General features: G+C 43.1%; 1 protein-coding gene across 2 annotated transcripts in view; it reads left to right on the forward strand.

Moving 5' to 3' along the window:
* The window catches only part of LOC137436988 (tyrosine-protein phosphatase non-receptor type 14), a 114,918-nt gene that overhangs the window by 78,135 nt on the left and 15,838 nt on the right, over nucleotides 1-20,945 (forward strand). For both annotated transcript variants that reach the window (XM_078787002.1, XM_068131259.2), the window contains 3 exons: nucleotides 3,748-3,802; nucleotides 12,144-12,222; nucleotides 12,492-14,038. In XM_078787002.1, the coding sequence (XP_078643128.1) occupies nucleotides 3,748-3,802; nucleotides 12,144-12,222; nucleotides 12,492-14,038 (1,681 nt within the window). The remainder of the gene's footprint in view (nucleotides 1-3,747; nucleotides 3,803-12,143; nucleotides 12,223-12,491; nucleotides 14,039-20,945) is intronic.

The raw sequence follows: 20,945 nt of genomic DNA on the forward strand, positions 1-20,945 counted from the left end.
TCCTGTAAACAAGGAGTTAATCTTTGTTATACGAGATTCAAATCTCATGGAAGAGCTGATGGATGATGCATTGTGGGATATCAAACGCACCCATAGCAAATGAAATAAAACCAGGTATCTGTGATCACAAAGTGATCGCCCCCTGCCAGGTTAGGCATACCCTTGGCGATCGCATGTGACTTACCATTGGCACGTGATCCAATGATGGCCATATTTCTTTTGGACCACCATATGATCTTGACCTTCGATATTTATGGATCGAGTGTAAATAAGGAAAATGTGTCCACATCTACAATCTGTAAATAAAACTTAACGTCATGAAAATCGGAGGAAAATTATTCAAGTTCTGATCGAAAAGGTGTTTTTTGTTATTTAGATCACAATCCAAGCCTGGTGTTGGTTTAATAGTTAAGGTCTTGAGATCTTAGGGTCCTGAGTTTGAGCCCCTGTCATGCTGTTAAATTCACATCAGGTGGGCTGACAGCCTGTCATCCTTCTGAGGTCGGCAAAATGAGTATGAGATGATTGGTAATAGGGAGGCCTTGCATCAGCGGCAGCCACACGCCCAGAAAATGATGCCACCAGCAGCCACAGGTTTCACACGATCCACCACACCACCAGGTCACAAACCGAACAGAGTAGGTCAAGGACACTAATCAAATATCAGGTGCACAACTTCAGTGTAGGTAAACTATTATGAAGCAAGAACATCTTGGAAAGACAAGCGGTCTTTGAGATTCCGCATTGGCAAAATTGAGCGATGGCAAAAAATCCATTATTTTTTTCATTCCGCCATTTGACCTTGACCGTTAACCCGGATGGGTGTGATGAAAATTAAGCATAAATGTGGCTTGCTCTGGGATATCCAGCAAGGGCAATTTCGGTCTGATCAGACAAACCTTTGTCGAGTTGTGGTGAAAAATGTTAAAATGTCTACAAAATTGGGCCATGACCTTAAATTAGATGAAGGTCAAAAAATATGTCAACCTCGCATACTTTTTATTCCCATTATTAATGCAAAATTTCATTTCGAAAGTCCATGCCGGCTCCGTGATACAGCTCGGAAATTGATACAGTTTGGAAATTTGGAGTGTTGAGAGTCCAGGAAGAAGAAACAAATTGTAAATGGTGTTTTAGTACTTCTAGGGATCCAAGAAACTCTGTGGTACCATTAAAAATTGAGGGTGATAATTGTAAAAACAAACCCTACAAGAGCAATAAGTCTTAAGTAGTCGCCAAAGGATAGACAGATAAGCATTAGATAGACAGGGAGGTACAAAATAGTCAGAAGGAAAACAGACAAAAAAAGTAGAAGTGTTTGGAAAGCCGTAAGCGGATGTGGTTGGGCGGAGTGGAGGAAAGAAAAAGACGACAATAAGAGAACAGGATGCAAGTAGGAGTGGGTAGCATGAGATGGTGGTGGTCTCCATCTTAAATTAATGGAGGGAAGAACATAACTGGATATGGAGGTGAGACAGAAGGTTAAAAGAGTGGAGTACCGTATAGTGTAAAGGAGCGGAGTTGAGTACGCGTGTGTTGCTGGACAACCAAGTGTTGCCACAAAAGGCTTGGAAATAACAAAGCACATGAGAAGAGAGACCAGACATGAGACACTTCAGAATATCTGGCATCGCTAGAGTGACCAACCTCCTCATATGGTAATGGAAATTTTTGTTGTTGTTGTTGTTGTTGTTGTTCTTGTAGTAGTTGTGGTAGTAGTAGTAGTAGTAGTAGCAGTAGTAGTAGTAGTAGTAGTAGTACTAGTAGTAGTGTTTTTTAAGCTGTATTCGTCATATTTAACACATAGAAGAAGAAGAAGAAGAAGAAGCAGTTGAGATGGACAGGCTTTGCATTTTCAGATGCTTTCTGGTTGATTTTATGACAATGTAGATTATGGTAAGATGGATAATCATTCTTGGGGTTCAGAGGGTCGGTATTGGCTTCCTTCTTGTGTATTTGGATGATATTAGCAGCCTTCCACAACGAGAGGAGAGAAATTCTTGAGAATGACCTGCATACGAGCAAAGAAAAACAATAAACCATTTCAGGTACCCAGGAATCGCAAATGACAGTGCTGACTTTAGCTAAGAGAGGATGGATAGAGTAAGAGCATGAAGGCAAAGAGGAAAGGGGTAGAGTGGGGAGGGGTGAGGGTCATGACATGAGTCACCAGAGGTGGCAAGCGAGGTGTGAGGATGAATCGAGGTAATGGGTACAAAGGGTGGGAAGAAGAAGAAGCAGGAAAGGGAGGAGGAGGAGGAGGAATCCCACTGTCTGTTCAGGAGGTTACACTGAAAAAGGTGAGCTGCTAGTATGCCCTAGAAGTACACACACTCGCCTCTAAGCTGTCTAGCCTGGGTTTGAATCTCGGCCTAGCTATAAACTGCCGTCCTGGCGTGTCATAGGCAGGGTCAATTAATGTGTGTGCCATCGCTTGGATGGACCTTAAATTAGGTATCCCACCTGCGGGTATTAGCTTGTGGATGTTAACGATGTCATGGTGTTCTCTGTGAAGAGTATGCGAGCTATCGCCGGCAACCTTGAGGCAAAATGACCCGATTCAAAATTTCTTTCCTAACCTTCAGAAGAGAGCATTGCATCAGATACACAACCGTACCCTCAGCCAATGGTGCTACCCGCAGCCTTGTGCTGCATACAAACAAGAACAAGACGGAGAAATTGTTCATTATTCACAGATGATGGAATGCAGTGTTAATTGGAACAACACTCGGTAGAGAGCATACCTGCGCCAGGCCGAACAGTTTATGTTTTGTATCCCATTGATGGGTCAGATCTGGATCGTGAACCAAAATATATAATCCGCTTGGTCTTGTCATTTACCCAACTCCTCCACCAAGTATTGTCATAATCCGTCCACAACATTTTGGAACATCATGCTATCGTTTTTGGTCCCATCAATTAATGGTGAAGAATAAATTTAAATTTTTTTAAAATTCTCGTGTACGGATCCGGATTCCGATCTTCGCCAAAATCGAATCGATTCGGCCACGTCACACACCCCATCTGTCCACCAGGATTCGTCTGAATACATCCATAACTTTTGGAGATATCATACTATATATCAGTTTTCGCCCTATCACTCAATGGTGAAAAATCACTTTTTGAAATTCTCTGATTCAGATCCAGATTCGAATCTTCACCAAAATTGAAACGCTTCTTCCTTGTGGCACGTCCAACCTGTCCACCAAATTTCGTCCAAATCCATGCACAACTTTTTGAGATATCCTGTTCACAACCAGACAAGCAGACAGACAGGGGTGAAGACATAACCTCCATCCATCTTTGGTGGTGGAGGTGATAACACACATTGCTTAAATGATAAGTTGCACTGTGGAAAAGCACATTCGAACATTGAACTTGCAATAAAACGCAACTTCATTACTATGGGCTCACATCTTTTTCTTTGACAAAACTTTCAAAAAATATTCCATCCATCCCAAGTCATCAAGAGGACGAGCTAATGCAGGATTCCTTTGAATAATAATAATAATAAATTCATTATTTTATTTGTATTGAAACTTTACAAGAACCGATGTGGGTTTATTTAATTAATATCGATTACTGTGAGGGCTTCATTGGTCTGGACGCGTGAGCAACCTTCATCGTTACACTTTACTGTGGGTGCTCGGAGATGTTTACATCCTGACGCACCAATTTAAAATCGGATTGTGAGAGTACATTGTGTGTCGTGATGACGTGTTGTTTTTACTGGTGTGTTCCTCGCAGGCCCAGCCAGCATAATGGTTCATCATTGAGCATGGTCCTGAGCAGTGCAGCATCGGTAAGGCTGTGGCTCCATGTGTAGACTTGGATTTGGATATTTGGAGCAATGTTCGAAACATCAATATTTGTCCCCCGTCGCACCGCGGAGCGAAAGGGGGACTATGGTTTTCCCCTCCGTCCGTGTGTCCGTCCGTCCGTCCGTCCGTCCGCGGGCGTGCGTGCGTACGTGCGTGCGTATGTGCGTGCGTAAGCGAAGGACGGCATTCGAATTTGGTGTGCGGGTGCAACCCACGTCAAAATCCAAGATGGCCACCGCCATGTATGTCTGACGCCATGTATGTCTGAACCTTGTGAGCAGAATATCTTGAAAAATAAGCGAAATACCAACTTCTAATGTGGTGTGTGGGTGTATCTCGGCATAAGGAAGAACGCTATTGAAAATTGGGTCGCTACGTCAAAATCCAAGATGGCCGCCGCCATGTATGTCTGAACCTTGTGAGCGGAATATCTTGAAAAATAAGCGAAGTACCAACTTCTAATGTGGTGTGTGGGTGTATCTCGGCATAAGGAAGAACGCTTTTGAAAATTGGGTCGCCACGTCAAAATCCAGGATGGCCGCCACCATATATATTTCTGAACCTTGTGAGTGGAATATCTTGAAAAATAAAGGAACTACTAACTTCTAATCTGGTGTGTGGGTGTGTCTCCAACCCACTCGCAAATATTATTGACTCTTCCATGTTTTCTGCGTCTTTCACTTTGTCAACTCACATCACTTCACCGACGGGGGACCTAGGCGTAACGCTTGTTACCTATGCTATCGAAGGTGGACGGAGGTTATGTTTTCGCCTCTGTTTGTGTCTGTCTGTCTGTCTGTCTGTGAACAGGATATCTCTAAAAGTTGTGGATGCAAATCCGGCTTATCAGTGGGATACAAAACGTAAACTGTTCAGCGTGGTGGAGGTATGCGCTCTACCGAGTGCCATTATAGTTCCTCTTGTTATCATTTGTTACCTTTGTAGGCGGTGTAGTTGCCTCATTTTGGTTTCTAAGATTTCTTACTCAGAGGTTTTAAAAGGAAGCTTAATATTAGATTTTAGTGCTTTACAGAATTGCTCATGTTTAACAAGTAATAAATTGTATTTTTGTCAAATAATGCTGCCATGTGGGAATTGAGTTTTGAAGAAGATGAAGGCCATGATGTAATTTTGCCTCCAGCATGTGCATATGCCATTTTGAGAATCTCCACAGTCCAGTGTGCGTGGTGGTCCGTATATTATGTATGAAGGAAAAACATATTTACAGCTGAAGTACTGTGTATCAAAAACATTAATACACGGGTTCCCTTACAAGAACTTCAACACAGAAGACCATTATAGGCCAACAAGCCTGCACAATGGTTACCAACCTATTTATTTTTCATGGTGTGTTCCTTGCAGGCCCGCTCTATAACTATAAGAGAGATGTCTGTGTGTTGTAAGTTGTTATATCCATATGTTATGTCGGTTTCAGAAGGTGGAACGGAGTTTTCCCACGTCTCAAAGTATCCACCCGTGTGTGTGTGTGTGTTTGAGTGTGTGTGTGTGTGTGTGTGTGTGTTTGTGTGTGTGTGTGTTTGTGTGTGTGTTTGAGTGTGTGTGTGTGTGTGTGTGTGTGTTTGAGTGTGTGTGTGTTTGTGTGTTTGTGTGTTTGTGTGTTTGTGTGTGTGTGTGTGTGTGTGTGTGTGTGTGTGTGTGTGTGTGTGTGTGTGTGTCGTTGGCTGCTATAGTCACACGTGGTTGGGTTTCAGGAGGTAGAACATAGCCCTCGATCTTCATCTAGCTAGATGAAAGAGGAGGCCATGCAAGTTTGGTTGACCTGGTTCCTACAGGGTCTGAATGCATAAATGAGCACACAAAACACACACACACAAATACACGCACAAATACACACACAAACACAGACATAAACACAAACACACACACACAAACACGCACACATACACATACACATACAAACACACAAACAAATACACACACACAAGCACATACAAAGAAACACACACAAAAACACACAAACAAACACACACAAACACACAAACACAAACAAACACATGCACAAACACACACACTCAAACACACACAAGCACATACAAAGAAACACACACAAAAACACACAAACAAACACACACAAACACACAAACACAAACAAACACATGCACAAACACAAACAAACATAGACACACACACAAACAACCTTTCTTCTTTATATATTTGATGTAGGCCCCATTTCCACATGTGTATAATATTGCTTTTCTCCAGCATTAGTAGCAATTTCCACACTGACCCATTATTTCACGATGAAAGCTCAGATGATGCCAGTTGCATCTGCGTTGACAGTTGGTTCAATTCCAGCTCAATAACGTCGAATTATCTTGTTTTTTTCCTCAAGAGAATGCACATCACTGCTTTTGGTCATTCCTACGGTGGTCTATCTGTCCTGCACTTCCTGGCACGAGTTGATTTCATTGTCTGTGATAGCACCATCCAAGGGGATAAGCAATCTTTTTTAAACTCTTCCGTTAATCTTATTCCAAAATACAAAGCTTTTTCTTCAACATATCTACATGAGCAGAGCAGCCACCAATACCAACGGGTATCTCTGATGGAATTAGCAGCTTCTGCACTATAAACGGATCAACCAAGCAGTTTACGTGTTACGCATGAACTACTTGGTCTTTGGATAACAAGGGACAGCCAACAGATGATGGAATTATTTAATTCTACATTTTTCCTGCACCCGAGAATAAAAATCAAATGATAGCACCGTGGACCACCGAGTGGTCTTCAGGTGTGACTACACAGGCAACGTGTGCAAGGTGTTAAATACCCGACGACAAGGAGGGGAAGGGGGAAGGGAAGCAAGAAAGGGAGAAGGGATTTGGGAGGAGTGGTGGGAATATGTGCTGCCCAGAATATATGGTGAGACTCGCGTCATAACTTGCCATTGCACAAGCAAAGTGGTACAGCAGGAGCGTCCTGGGCCCAAACATCATGGCTCGATGTATCAAGACCATTCTCTACTTTTCCTTCGTCTTGTGGAAGAAAACTTAAACAGGATGCGACCATTTGGCCCATCACGCCTTGGCTTGATTGCACCATGTCATGTCTCAACCGTACTATAGTTTTTAACTCAACCGGACTATGTCCAGGGTGTCGTCCATCTGTCGTCTGTCTGTCTGTCTGTCTGTCTGTCTGTCGTCTGTAAACAATTCGACGTCTACGCTCTAAAAGTCACAAATATTGATCAAATTTGATGAAACATGTTATGCAGCATCTTTAAGACATAAACTGGTTTGGGATTGCATTTGGGCGTTGCACGCCCAAAAATGGGCGCGGCGGGGCGGCCATATTGAAAAATCAATTTTTGTCAATCTGGTACTTCCTAATGTAGCTAGAAGGCTGAAACTTGGTGTGTGGACAGTATGTAACAAACCACAACACACATAATAAATTCAAGTCTGAAATCTGAGAAAAGTAATTGTAGTTTTACTTTTCATGCCTCACTTAAAACCCAATTTTTTCTAGTTTCCTGTTTAAACATGAGATACCTTCAAAGTTACTGTACCTCTTTAGCACATATAAACTATATAGTTTGTGGTTCTATTATGCATATTCTAACCATATTGATATAGAACAGTAGAGTTCAGGTTCCCTGGAACCTCTAGTTTTATCAAGTGACAGTGCACAAATAAAGTTCTGATGAAGGGCCAACGTCCGAAATGTCAGCTTTACTTTACTTTCCACATCATTAAGGATGACTTTGTCAACCTTCAATTGATTAAAACCTATAATTCGAAGACCAATTTTTTTTAGACAATGATGAGTAATGTAAATATAAACATCATACTACTAGAACAGCACTCGATAGAGCGCACACCAGGCTGAACATGTTTGCTTTATATACCAGTGATAGGCCAGATCTGGATTCGGATCTGAACCAAAATCTAATCGGCTTGTTGTTGTCACCGAACCAACTCGTCCACCATGGTTAGTCATAAGTCATCCATAACTTTTTTTAATATCATGTTATATTGCTTTTTGCCCGATCCCTCAATGGTGAAGAATCACTAAATAATAATAATAATAATACATATATTTTATATAGCGCTTTTCAAGAAGCCCAAAGACGCTTTGACAGAGTACAAAAAAAAACAAGTGCAAAAAGATAAAAATCAACAGGTAAATAATCAAAGCAAAAGGAAGGAGCAGGAGAAGAGATAGTCAGGGGTTAAATGCTGTGGGTTAAATGTTGAATGCAGTGTTGAACAGGTGGGTCTTGAGTGATATTTTGAATGTGGTGAGTGAGGAGGAGTCTCTGATGGTGTGAGGTAGTGAGTTCCAGAGGGTGGGAGCCGCGATGGAGAAGGCCCTGTCCCCCCAGGATCTGAATTTGGTCCGGATGGGGGGGGGGGTCAGGAGGTTGGTACCAGCAGAGCGGAGGTTGCGGGCGGGAGTGTGTCTGGAGAGGAGGTCAGCCAGGTAGGATGGGGCCAGGTTATGGAGGGCTTTGTAGGTCAAGAGGAGGATTTTGTACTGGATTCTCTGGGGGATGGGGAGCCAGTGAAGCTTGTAAAGGACGGGGGTGATGTGGTCACGGGTCCGGGAATGGGTGAGTAGACGGGCAGCGGAGTTCTGAATGTATTGGAGTTTATTGGTGATTATTGAGGGTGAACCATAGAGGAGGCTGTTGCAGTAGTCCACACGGGAGGTGATGAAGGCGTGGATGAGGGTTTCTGCAGCCGTGGAGGAGAGGGATGGACGGAGACGGGCGATGTTTTTCAGGTGAAAGAAGGCTGTCTTTGTGATCTGTTTAGTGTATTTGTCGAAGGAGAGGGTTTGGTCAAAGATGATGCCAAGATTCCGGATGTGAGGGGAGGTGGATACTGGGAAACCGTCGATGTTGAGGGCGAAGATGAAATAATTATCGTATCCGAATCCATATTGAAATCTTCACCAAAATCGAATCGATTCGTCCTTGTCACACACCCAATCGGTCCACCCAGTTTCGTCCAAATCCGTACAGAACCTTTAGAGATATCCTGCTATGCATCGGTTTTAACCCAATCACTCAATGGTGAAGAATCACTTAAAAATTAAATAATTCTCGTATCCAAATCCATATTCAGATCTTCACCAAAATCGAATCGATTCTTCCTTGTCACACACACAACCTCTCCACCAGGTTTCGTCCAAATCCGTCCTTAGCTTTTTGAGATATCCTGCTATGTGTTGTTTCTGACCCTATCTCCTAATGGCAAAAACACTTAAAAAATTATCGTAGCCGGATCCGAATCCGGATCTTCACCAAAATGTAACCATTTGGTCCTTGTTGCATACATTACCTCTGTGCCAAATTTCGCCCGAATCCGTCCTCAACTTTTTGAGATATCTTGTTCACAAACAGACAGACAAACGGACAGACAAGGGTGAAAACATAACCTCCATCCACCTTTGGTGGCGGAGGTAAAAATATGCAATTTGGTGTCTGTCTGTCTGACCGTGATATATTCAGTCGTTACTTATCCAATCTCAACCAAACGTGACAGGAGAACTAAGGGTCACATGATGGAGGCTGTTCCGAAGGACTTCATTAGCCCCCCCCCCCCTCTCCCCAAGGGGGATTTTCATCTTGGGCAAAATCCATGTTAAGGTGTACATCCATGTTAAGATAGCTAATTGTGGCATTTTCCCATGGCCGCTTTAATAATAAAAGTAATAACAACATTTATGATGATAGTATAATATTAATGTTATTACAAAACAATATTAATACTTATAATATCAACCCCCCCCCCCCCCTCCATTCCGAAGGGTTTTTATTCCTTGGCCAGACACCGTGTTAAGGTGTATAAATAGCTTATCATGGATTTTTGTGGGGCACTCCTACCATAAGTTTAAAAATATTATAAACCACAAACACGTCTGATTATCTTTTTAAACAGTCGCTGATGCTGTTTAACTCGAAAGGGAAAGGGAGGAAACCCGACATTATTGAGGCATTGCAGAACTGTATATGCTTATCTGACCCAAGCATAGATCTACTGTAATCTATATACCCCATAGAGGATATAACATGACAATTCTGCTGCTACCATGGGGAGTGGGTGTGCTAGTCTTTGTAAATACAACAAAACACAAATTTGTTGCAACTAATGACTGCTTGGGTAAGTATTTTTGTGATAAGCATGAGTAGCCATGACAAAAAGTTAGCCTGCAGCCATAAATTTGTGGACAGAGGAGATCCCATACAGTATCTGTAATGTGTGTAAGCCATTATACCAGTATTGTAAATCCAATGGACTCTAGTGAACTAGTGGGATGTGGATCTTATTGTTGCGGAACCCAACGTCGGCCTCTGTTCCCCTTATCGAGGGGGGATTAATCCCCTCGCTTATGACTGACCGACGTGGTCCCGGGGGTATGACGTCACGCCCGGTCGGTGCTGGGTAGGGTATTAGGCCCAACCGTCCTATGACCTAAATACCAGCGCCTCCCGGTACGCAAGGAAATACTTCCCGCTCACGGCCGCAGCGTAATGGAAGATTTGCGCCGAGCGAAGCGAACTGCGGCGTGAGCCGTTTACCAAGACTAGACCCGATTTATATTCGTTGGCCGAATCGTGCCACGTACCCTCAATATGGAAACCTCTAAAGTGACCGAACGAGCATGAAGCAGAAGAAGACAAAGTAGGGAATAACAGGATTTATTACTATTTACACACAACTAAGCAGAAAGGAAAGGAAATGCGATTTACAAGGCAATGGAAGGAGCAGGAGACACAGTGCAATTAACTATACAGTCTTGCTTATAAACCCCAAGACAACATGAAAGACGGACGAACAATCAGACTTACACGAATGGGGAATTGCAGAGTGGATTGGCTGGAGGGAGAGGAAGGTTCAGCTCGGACCGAAGCATGGTCGGGCCGGGAGGGAGCAGCCGCCGCCCTCTTGATCGGTCTCGCACGGCGCGTTCCTTTGCGGCCACGGTCGATACTGCCGTTGAACCCGAAGCTGCTGTGCGCTGAAGCTGCTGCGTGCCGCTGCGTCGCGTGCTCTTTCAGGGATTCCTCCACCTCATGCGCCGCGTGCTCTCCACCGGTTCATCTGCCTTCTCTCTCCCGTATCTCATCTGCACTCTTCCCAGGTGGGGGCGTCCGCTGCGGGTTATATAGGCCACATCCTCAAGCCTTCGCGATCGTTCTCTCCACGCCCTCTCAAAGCCAAACCCCTGGTTCTTGGTTGGTCGGCAAGGGCTCGCTCACTCCTCCCCTCTATGACGAGGTGGAGATATGCCTTTCTTCTCCGAGATTACCTCGTGGCCAATGGAGGCAAGTGCAGCAAACCCAGCAAACCTGGCACTTTGAAGATGCCATGGGGGCGTCGGAGGGATCCTATCTTATTTAATTGACGCAACGCAATGAATTAATGGACCACAGAGCCTTATACTGACATTTACTAAGGACATAACTAATGAGGGAAATCTATGATTTGCTACGTGTGTGCGATGGCCTAACTACGGACGACCTTTGATCTTTATACTACAGAGGGTGATATTTACAACAAGTTTTACATCAAATTACACACACAATTCCCAAATCCCCAACATTATGTTTAATGGAAGTGAAAAGGATACAGATGATGTGTTTTGTATTACGAAGAGTATGCAAATGTATCAGTTAATGAGATTGGTTATGTTAGCAGCTGTGAATTAGAGATTGAATGTGCTTGATATTTGAAGGTAATCAAAGTTGATTCTGGTTAGTAAGTGGGTGGGTAGGCCTCGATTGCGTGTGGGTAGCTCGGTTATTTAGCAATGACAGCAACATTGGGCTTGCACCTCCTGTGCAGCCTAGATCTGCATTTTAGTGGTGGCTCAATCTCAGAGTCAGAGCAAATTGTCAGGTCCAGCATCTTGAAAAGCTCCTTGCAGTGCAAGATATTTAATTTCCCTTCAATTTTGCAAACAAAAGGCTCGGATCGCGAAAACTCGCTCCGCATTACAGGAGAATAACACTCATCAGCTGGCCTCGTTCACACATCAGACAATTTGTACCATCGGTGTGCGTATGGGTGTTACTCCATCTGACATTTTTCTTATTAACTTTGCCCGAAGGATACGAGGCTGTTTGCCGGGAAAGTTCATGTTTACCGTCACGGGATGGGTTTGGAGTGGACTGCTTGAACCAAATCACCATGGCTAATAGGTTTTCGGCATGTGGCACAGAGCCATATTCTCTTCCCACTCTCAAATCTAACTTGGATTACTCTTTTGCATTCTCAGGCGATGAAAAATAAATGGCTGTTTGTGTGAATATTTGATGCAATCTTAATTGAATTGTCGTGTGTGCTTTTTCAGTTACACAAGTCCATGGAAGCCGCTTCTCTTCATCTGCCACTCAGGAATGCTTATTCTGAAACTCATGCTCACTCCAAAGGTATCACGACGACGATGCAACACCACGTCGTGATTGTGACTACGACTCTAATTTATTAGGTCATCAGTTGGTGGACGTTGAAGCTCCGAGGGTGTACTTAATGAAGAGTTGGCGAGTTATCGCCGGCTCCTTGGCCACATTTCAAATTCCTAATGCAACATAAAGGGTGCATTGCATCAGTGGCACAACTGCACTTCCTGAAATAATGCAAACAAGCATCCACGTGCTGCTTAACTTATCTTGTCTCTTCCTCTCATTTTTTTTTTTAGCCTCAAGGTTCCGGCACCACAAGAATGACTGTTTCTGTCATGTGAAGAAAGTTCATGAATTTCTGCATCCTGATGGCTTGCTTCCCAGCATCCCTCTTGTTAATGGGACTGCAAAGGACCTTGCGCCTGCTCCATCACTGCGTCACTCCCAAAGATTCGACCCGCCTTCTGCTCCTGGCAGTTCAAGTTCCTGCACTGAATCCTTGCCAGAACATTTGCACCCCTCCACATTGTGCCATGGCCTTGACTCTCAGATCTCACCGTCCTATCGTCTAGCTCCTGAATATGACACTGTTATAGAACAGGCTACAAACTATGCTTTTAACAGAAGGTCAGGAGGTTCCTGTGAGCCAAAGGGTAATAACTTTCATGGACCAACCTGTAAACATCACTTAGGCCTTGATGAGGCTTACACCTATGGCCATGGTGATGCTTTGGCCTGTAGCCAACCAGAGATTCCTCAGGGTTGTTGTGAGCAAACACAAGCCTGTCCGGCCTACACCCCATCCTATTTGCGACGACCTCTCCTGCATCTGGCTCATAGCCAGCCAGTACCAGCTGGACGTCCAGACTTTGCTCGAGGTCCACCTAACACAGAGCCACCTATCAATTCTTTATCTCACAATGATAAAGCTTCCGATTTCCTCACAACACCCTCTCTCCCACACACACTCAGCACCCCAGAGCTGCCCCTGAATCCACAGCAATATGCAGACGTTGCAGTAATGCTTCGAAATCACTTGTCAAGACCTCCACCCCCATACACTGCTCCTCGGCCTGCTGCCAGTACTCCAGATCTTGCCAATCCTACAAGCCCAGGAGTGCTAAATGAACAGGCTTGCCGTCGCCTGAAGTGGCCCACCAGTGCCCAATCGTTATTAGAAATCCGAGAGGAGGCCATATTTAGGCCCCCCAGTGAGTTGTACCATGAGAGTTCCACTGGATCCGCAAGACAAAAAGGCTCAGCAATCCGTAAGCGATACAGCCTGGAGGTGGGTACCTGCGGAACACCCAATACAAGTAAAAACAACTGGTCTTTGCTAAAGGAAATGAACTCTCTTTCTCTCCATGATCGTGCTTGCTCAGTCCTCACATTGGACACAATAGGCCTACCGTCCAGCTCAAATGGCCAACCAACTTGTAACTCAGTTAATGGAGAAAGTCATGAAGTGCACAGGACCAAGGGCCTACCTGTGTTGGAACTTGTTGGCTACCCTGAAGGTCTACCCCATAGCCAAAAACTTCAGGCAATGCTATCTCGACTCAGTCGACCTCCATCAAAAGAGCATGTCTTAGGCAATGGACATACCCCAACACATCATCTTGGCATGCAAACACAGGTTACCAGGTGCTCACCAATGACTTTGGAGGCAAGGGAAAGGGAAAGGCATGTAATTAATGGTGGACAACTGGCACCATGTGTTTCAGAGCCAGATCTAAGCATGGCCGTGAAGGCTAGGCCACACCGACACACACCTCGTGAACGGCCCGTCTCCGAGATGGTTTCTCTCCAGGATGCATTCGTTGAACGAGAGCTTGCATTTCGTGTGAGTGTTGTTGGAATTCTCATGTTTTTTGCTGTATTATTTTGTCTGGTTAGCAAACATCATTTTAAAATGTTATTTAGGGTTAGCAGGACAGTTCAGTTGCCCTCATTTACCAGAGTTGGTGGTGTAATGGTTAGAGCGTCTGCCCTCATTTACCAGAGTTGGTGGTGTAATGGTTAGAGCGTCTGCCCTGAGTCTGGGAGGTTTGAACCTGACCCCGGCTGAGCCATAACAACGACTTTAAAAATGGCACGAGCTTCTTTCTTGATTGATGCACAGCATTTTAAAATGATAGAGCACCAGACAAACTACCATGGGTTGGCAGCCATTGCACGCAGGCTTGATGGGCCTAGATGTTAAAAAAAACTAAGCAAGAATTGCGATACCTGCACATTATGCATTTTCAGTTTGCATTCTTAATTGCAGAACCACAACGCATTTCTGTGGTTTTGCGACATTTCCAAAGTGTGCACAGTGAAATAATATCTGATTCATTTGTTCATGAATCATGTGTAATATTTGCTTGAGGTTTTATGAAGTTTTTTAAATCCTTAGTTATAATGCGACAATTAAATCGCGTAGGAGGTATAAACCTCCCAAATCCATACATAGGGTTATTTAGTGAATGCTATTACCAGCATCCTTTCATCTTATAATTAAAATAATTGATATGTTGTGCTATCTTGCGTTTGCCGGTGTATTCTGCCGACCAATATAGAAAGTTATATTATTCAGCGATGGAAATTGAACTGGGATTATAGCTGCCTGGCATTGTTCTGTCTGCTTACCTCTCCTCCTCCCTCTCTCTGTATCTATTACCACCCCCAGATCCTGCTCCTGCCATGCTAAAAAATTGCCCCTTGCATCATGTCATCTCTATTTTAATTATTCTTACCCATCCCCAACACCGGTTTTTTTTCTTTGATCCAATATGGCTGCTGGATCACGTGAGCGATGACATCATAAATTTATATTCTCTACTATAATTGTTGTGTAGATCTCGCTCAAGAAATTTCAAACTGATCAGACTAAGCGTTGTATGGTACTTGTCGAATTATGACGTCATTGTTAAGGCACCAATAATGTCATCGTTAACAACTCCTATTCCCCTTCCGGAGTTCTTTCCAATGGTGCTACGTTTTTCGATTTTTCGAAGATGGTGCCTGTACCACGTGACCGATGAAGTCATAAATTATCATTAAAACATTATACCAGAGGAGGCATTCGTATGGTCAAAATTTCGTGTCCATCGGACTAACAGTTGCGGAGAATTGTTTTTTTTCATACTGATCAGATCAAGCGAATGAACTTGTCGAATTAAAAAAAAAAAAAAAAAAACACCTTTAGAGGCCATTTTTCCCCGCAAAGCGGGGGCTGGCCTTTTTCGGGCACCGTGGTTGTTGTTGTTTTTCGGTCCCCTTTTTGAAGCAATGTTTTACGGCCGGATGCCCTTCCTGACGCCAACCCTTTTTGCTGCCTTTAACGACAAACAGGGAATTACCAGTGAACTGGTACTCAATTAGCCGACCTCGGAAGGATGACAGGCTGAGTCAACCCCCCTGGCGTTAATTCAGCGATCGACCGGGATTCGAACCCAGGATCCTAGGATCCTAAGCCGGCACCCTAGCCGCTAGCCCAACACCAGAGTATGACGAATTATGACGTAATAATGAAGCCACTGATGCCATCATCATTAAACCACCTTTTAGATGCCATCATCATTAACATATCTTATTCCCCATGGGACTTGTTTCAATTTTTTTCAATGAGTGGTTTCGGGTATATAGAGGTGTAATGTTTTTCCAAGATGGCGTCAGTACCACGTGACCTATGACGTCATAATTCTGAATTAAAAAATGATACAGGTGGAGGCGCTTCCATGGTAAATATTCGTGTCAATCAGAAAATGAAAGCCAAAAAAATGCATTTTTAAAATGCAGACGCACGCATGGATGTATGACACATGTTAACACATGTTAAAATAATCGTTACTTAAAAGGAGGTCTAACACTGCACTCCCTCTAGTGCACCTATCTAAAAACTGGTTTAAAAAGCAATCCTGGACTAGATCTAGTTAATCCTCATCTGCTCTGCCCTTTCCCTGTTCCTGGACCCAATCGATCCCCGGCAAGTTAAAATCCCCCATAATCAAAACTCTTCCCTTACCACATGCCCTTCTGAATTATTCATGTCCTCCTCCTTTCTCCTCTTCCCTCGCACCAGGAGCCCTATAAAAATATCCTCCCAGTATCTTAGTGTTTTTACAATCTCTGATTTCTACCCATACAGAATCCTCTACATTAGTTCCCTCCATAATGTCATCCCCATTCTCTCAATACAATAATGTATTTTACCCAGATTTCTATACCTCCTCCTATTTTCTACTTCTGTCACACCGATACACCTTGCAGCCTTCTCATCCTGTCCTCCAGTTACCCTCCTCATTAAACCATGTCTCACTTACTGCAACGATATCGTACTCCTCTCTATCCACTTTGGTCTTCATAGCTTCCCCATCCTCTGTTGACCTAAAAAGCCTGAATTCCTTCCTGAATTCCCACTGCAAACATTGCTGTCCCCCTTTCTATTTAACATACTAGGGCATGCCCGTACTATATATATATCTAAAATTATATCCCCCCCCCCCCTCTATTTACATGAAATGGTTTGGTCCAAAGCGAACGGCTTGCGAGTACGGTGACAATCCCCCCCCTCTATTTACATGAAATGGTTTGGTCCAAAGCGAACGGCTTGCGAGTACGGTGACAATCCCCCCCCTCTATTTACATGAAATGGTTTGGTCCAAAGCGAACGGCTTGCGGAGTTTGGTAAAGAAATCGCCGTAGCGTGCACAAACGCGCAGGAAAGCGAAAGAATCGCAAATTAGTTTTAATTAGTTTTAAAACATAGTTTAACGGCAACATAGTTTGCCAACGTGAAATAAATGAATACGCTCTCAAATGTGCCGTCCGAGGCAGAGTCTGTTCGCCACGTTCGGCACACGTGATAGCTCGCTGCTCTCTGATTGGTTGAATCGTTTTTTGGACATAGCTCGGTAACTACTTCTCCGATTAATATGAAACCTTGAAAAGGCACATCCTCGGGTCCCCAGCAATATACCTGGCAAGTTTAAAGTATATCGGACCCGTGGTTGTCGAGAAACAGCGGTCACAGACATACAGAGATTACTGGAATTATAGATAGATGTCGATCATTCTGGGAACACTCCCTTTCCTCCCAAAATGATTCCCACTGCCTCGTAAATGCAAAACCGTCCTTCCTGCACCATTCTTCCAGCCATTGGTTGACACCTATCGCTTTGCACATAATTTCTATGCCATTTCCTCATCATTGGGAGAGTCCCAGAAAACATTTGTCAAAACCTCCCAGTAAACTTTCCCTGCATCACTTGCTCCTTGTCGGAGGCTCCATCATTGCTCCATCACTTTCTGGTACCACATGAATATACCACAACCAACGTCTTCCTACCGTGACCTGATACGATGTCATTTAATCTTCATTCAATGTCCCTAAATCCTATTCCTTAAAAACTGCACAAAACTCTGTTTACGATTTTTTTTGCACAATGAAGAATCTACATATTTTGTAGTTTCTTTGCTCACAACTTGAGCAAATCTGCAAGGCAGCATCATGCTATGGGGATACGAAGTATTGACTCAGGGTGCTGAATACGTATGTAAATTAGATATTTGTGTTTCATTTTTAATTACCTTGTAGAAATGTCTAAAAAAAAAATCCACTTTCACATTTTGGGGTATTATGTGTTGGTCAGTGACAAAACAAATCTCAATTTAATCAATTTTAAATTCAGGCTGTAACACAACAAACTGTGAAGAAATTCAAGGGGTGTGAATACTTTCTGAAGGCACTGTAATTTCCTACTTAGCCGTTCATTATTTTTATTTTTATTTCTTTTCATTCTTCATAATGTGTTTTGAGAGAACTATTTCTTCCTCATCATAGGCCCTCATTATCCTCTCCTTGGATCTGCTGGGAAACATTTTTGGCCCAATTCTTTCACTAATTGGCTGGCCAGACCATGTGGTCGATTGAAGGTGATGTGGGGAGGAATTTGTTCAGAGTGCTGGTGATAACTCACCTACTTTTAATGAAAGACACCAAAGGATCTTTAACGTCCAACAACCATTACTTGCAGACAGATCCTCCGACTTAACACCCTTTCGATGGATGGCACACACATTGATGCCTTTCCCTGCCTGTGAAAAATTGAGCACAGTTAATAGTTTTTAAATCCAGGCTAGATGGCTCAAAGGTGAATTTGCTACCTTTAAGCTATCCTTTGCACCCTCTGTAAACCAATTTGAGATTTTGTTCAATCTGAAAAGCAATTGTAACTAGAAAATGTAATTAAATGTGAATACGTCGATGGATATACCTCCACCCACATTAGATGTCAACCCATTGTTACGCTTGATCTCAATAAAAGGTCACGTGAAAAAAATTAAAGGTCACATGAGAGAGAGAACGAGAAAGAAAAGAGAGATATGTAGAATAGACCACATCAGATGCTTCTAACTTCAATTATGGTCTGCAAAATGATTTTCAAAGGGCACATTCCCCACCACCTTTGACGTTTTGAACCCAAACTCTAATCGGTTCATCTTTCCATAATCGTCCATACTTGTGCTAAGTTTGATTGAAATCCCTTCACTGGTTACATCGGTGAAATGTCGGTGAAATTCCTTCACCGATAACGCACGGACGAATGGACAACCCGAAAACATAATGCTGAGGCATAAAAAGATGGGATTTTAGAAGAGATTCAAATTCATAATTGACGACGCCATGATCATTTTAAATGCCAGAGAGTTCCGTAGCTGAGCAGTACATCTCAGGAATGCTCAATTGCCAAACGTCTTCATCCTAGTACGTGCAGCTTTTGCTAAATATTCTTTCATATGAACATATGAAAATATTCACTCATTCCAAATATACAAGCAACTATAAATTGTTTTTTTTTAAGGCGGAGAAAATATGCAGGTACTTAAACAACAAACAACAAACAACAACAACAACATGCATTTTAAGGCCATTTTCCCTGCTAGAGCGGGGGTTATCCTTGCGGTCCCCATGATAATCTTCTCCATTTTGCCCTATTTTCTGCATCTCCCCTTGTTAACCCCCTTGCCCGCATTTCTTCTTCCACCATCTTTAGCCAAGTCTTTCTCGGTCTTCCCCGTCCTCTACTTCCTTCTACATTCATTTCCATCACTCTTCTCAACTCTTCTTCTCAACCACCCATTTTCTCGTAGCACATGAATACCCCCCTAGTGTATTATTGAGTGATCATTAGTGCATTGGTTCGTTATAACGATGCAAAGGAAATAATGAAAATTTTGGTTAAACATAATAATTATCAGAATTATAAATTTTATTTCATTTTCACTTTAAAGTTCAAATTTGTGAGAAAACATTTTTCACACAGTCCTTTTGTACTTTGACATCCTGCATGCTTCGATTCAGATGATTCACCTGATTACTACTGTAGTCATTCTCGTGTCAGATTATTTCAGTTGTGGAGTTCTATTTCTTCCCATACTCATTATATTTTGATGCTTTCTGGCGCTTTACTTTTACCGGTGATTATGTCAACTCTAGCTTATGTATGTAATATATTGTTATGGGTTCGCCTCGGGGTAGATTATAAGGGGAGTTCTTGCAATCGACTTCCCCGATAGCGATACTGAAGCCACCGCTCCGCAGATAACTACGTTGCGATGGGTTGTTAAACAATTACAGAAACGGTCTGAGATGCTTAATTTAGGTAGGGTCCAGCCTTCAAATCCCGCTTTACCTTCCCGGAAAATTAACCCCTCCAGATAGGGAACTGTGCTTCCCAAAGCGCACCCGATTCCAGGATATGGTAAACTTTACCATAGGTTTACGTGCTGGCTACTGACTCTTCATAACGAATCGGTTCGGCTGAACTCCCTAATTGCAGCACACTATGGTTAATCAATGGAAACTGACAACCGGACAGTTTGAATGGGATTATTATTTAACCAAGGCACGTATTTACATTGTAAACAGTCACAAATAGTGAAATCTTATCTACGCACATAAGCCCCTTGGTGAATCACTCAGCACAAATACTCAGCGCCATTCTCATTCTGGGAAAAAGAAGATGAGCAAGAGGGATAGACAGACAGAGGGGTTATTGGAGTGTATTGTCGGCTCTGCCCTTCCCCAAACATGAACCGGCTGGCTCACATGATCCCGAACAGGTTGGGTGACATTGGTTGTATGAAGAGGCCATAGAGCTTTAATCTCAGTCTGCAAAGACTTGATGCCTCCTAGTTTGGAGGTGATGTGTTGGTATAATTTATGTGCATGACGTCAGTGTCATGTCATACAGTAAGTGTGCTTTCTTCGTCCAAAAAAAAATATATATATATATATATATATATACAGACTTGGCATTTAATATGGATTTTTTTTTTTTCTTGACTTGTGTTTACTTTCTGAACTCAGTATATCAATCTGGTGAGTTTCTTTTACCCTTCGGTGATGTCTTTGTTGAAAGAACCATGTCACTGATTGTCTTTCGCAGCAAGAAGTCAATAACAGGATTATATCGCAGGTGGCGTGACAAAATGTAAGGACAGGTACATTTGACGATTGGCTTCACAATCGGGTATATAAGGGTTGTTGTGTTCTGTATTAGTGGAAAACAACTGCTGCACGTCTACAAAAGTTATTGCCGCTTCCTCTGGAGATGGTCCGTCAACTTGACAATGCTGTTTGTCATGGAGTGGTGGTTTTACGAAATTCCGGCATGAAACAGCGTGCTATTGCTCGGCAGTATGGCATCACTCAAGGTCAGGTGTCAAAGATCCTGAAACGAAATGCTCAGAGGGGTGTCCCT

Source organism: Myxine glutinosa, chromosome 11 (assembly GCF_964187855.1).
Source record: "Myxine glutinosa chromosome 11, kmMyxGlut1.1, whole genome shotgun sequence".
In the NCBI taxonomy this organism is placed as follows: domain Eukaryota; kingdom Metazoa; phylum Chordata; class Myxini; order Myxiniformes; family Myxinidae; genus Myxine; species Myxine glutinosa.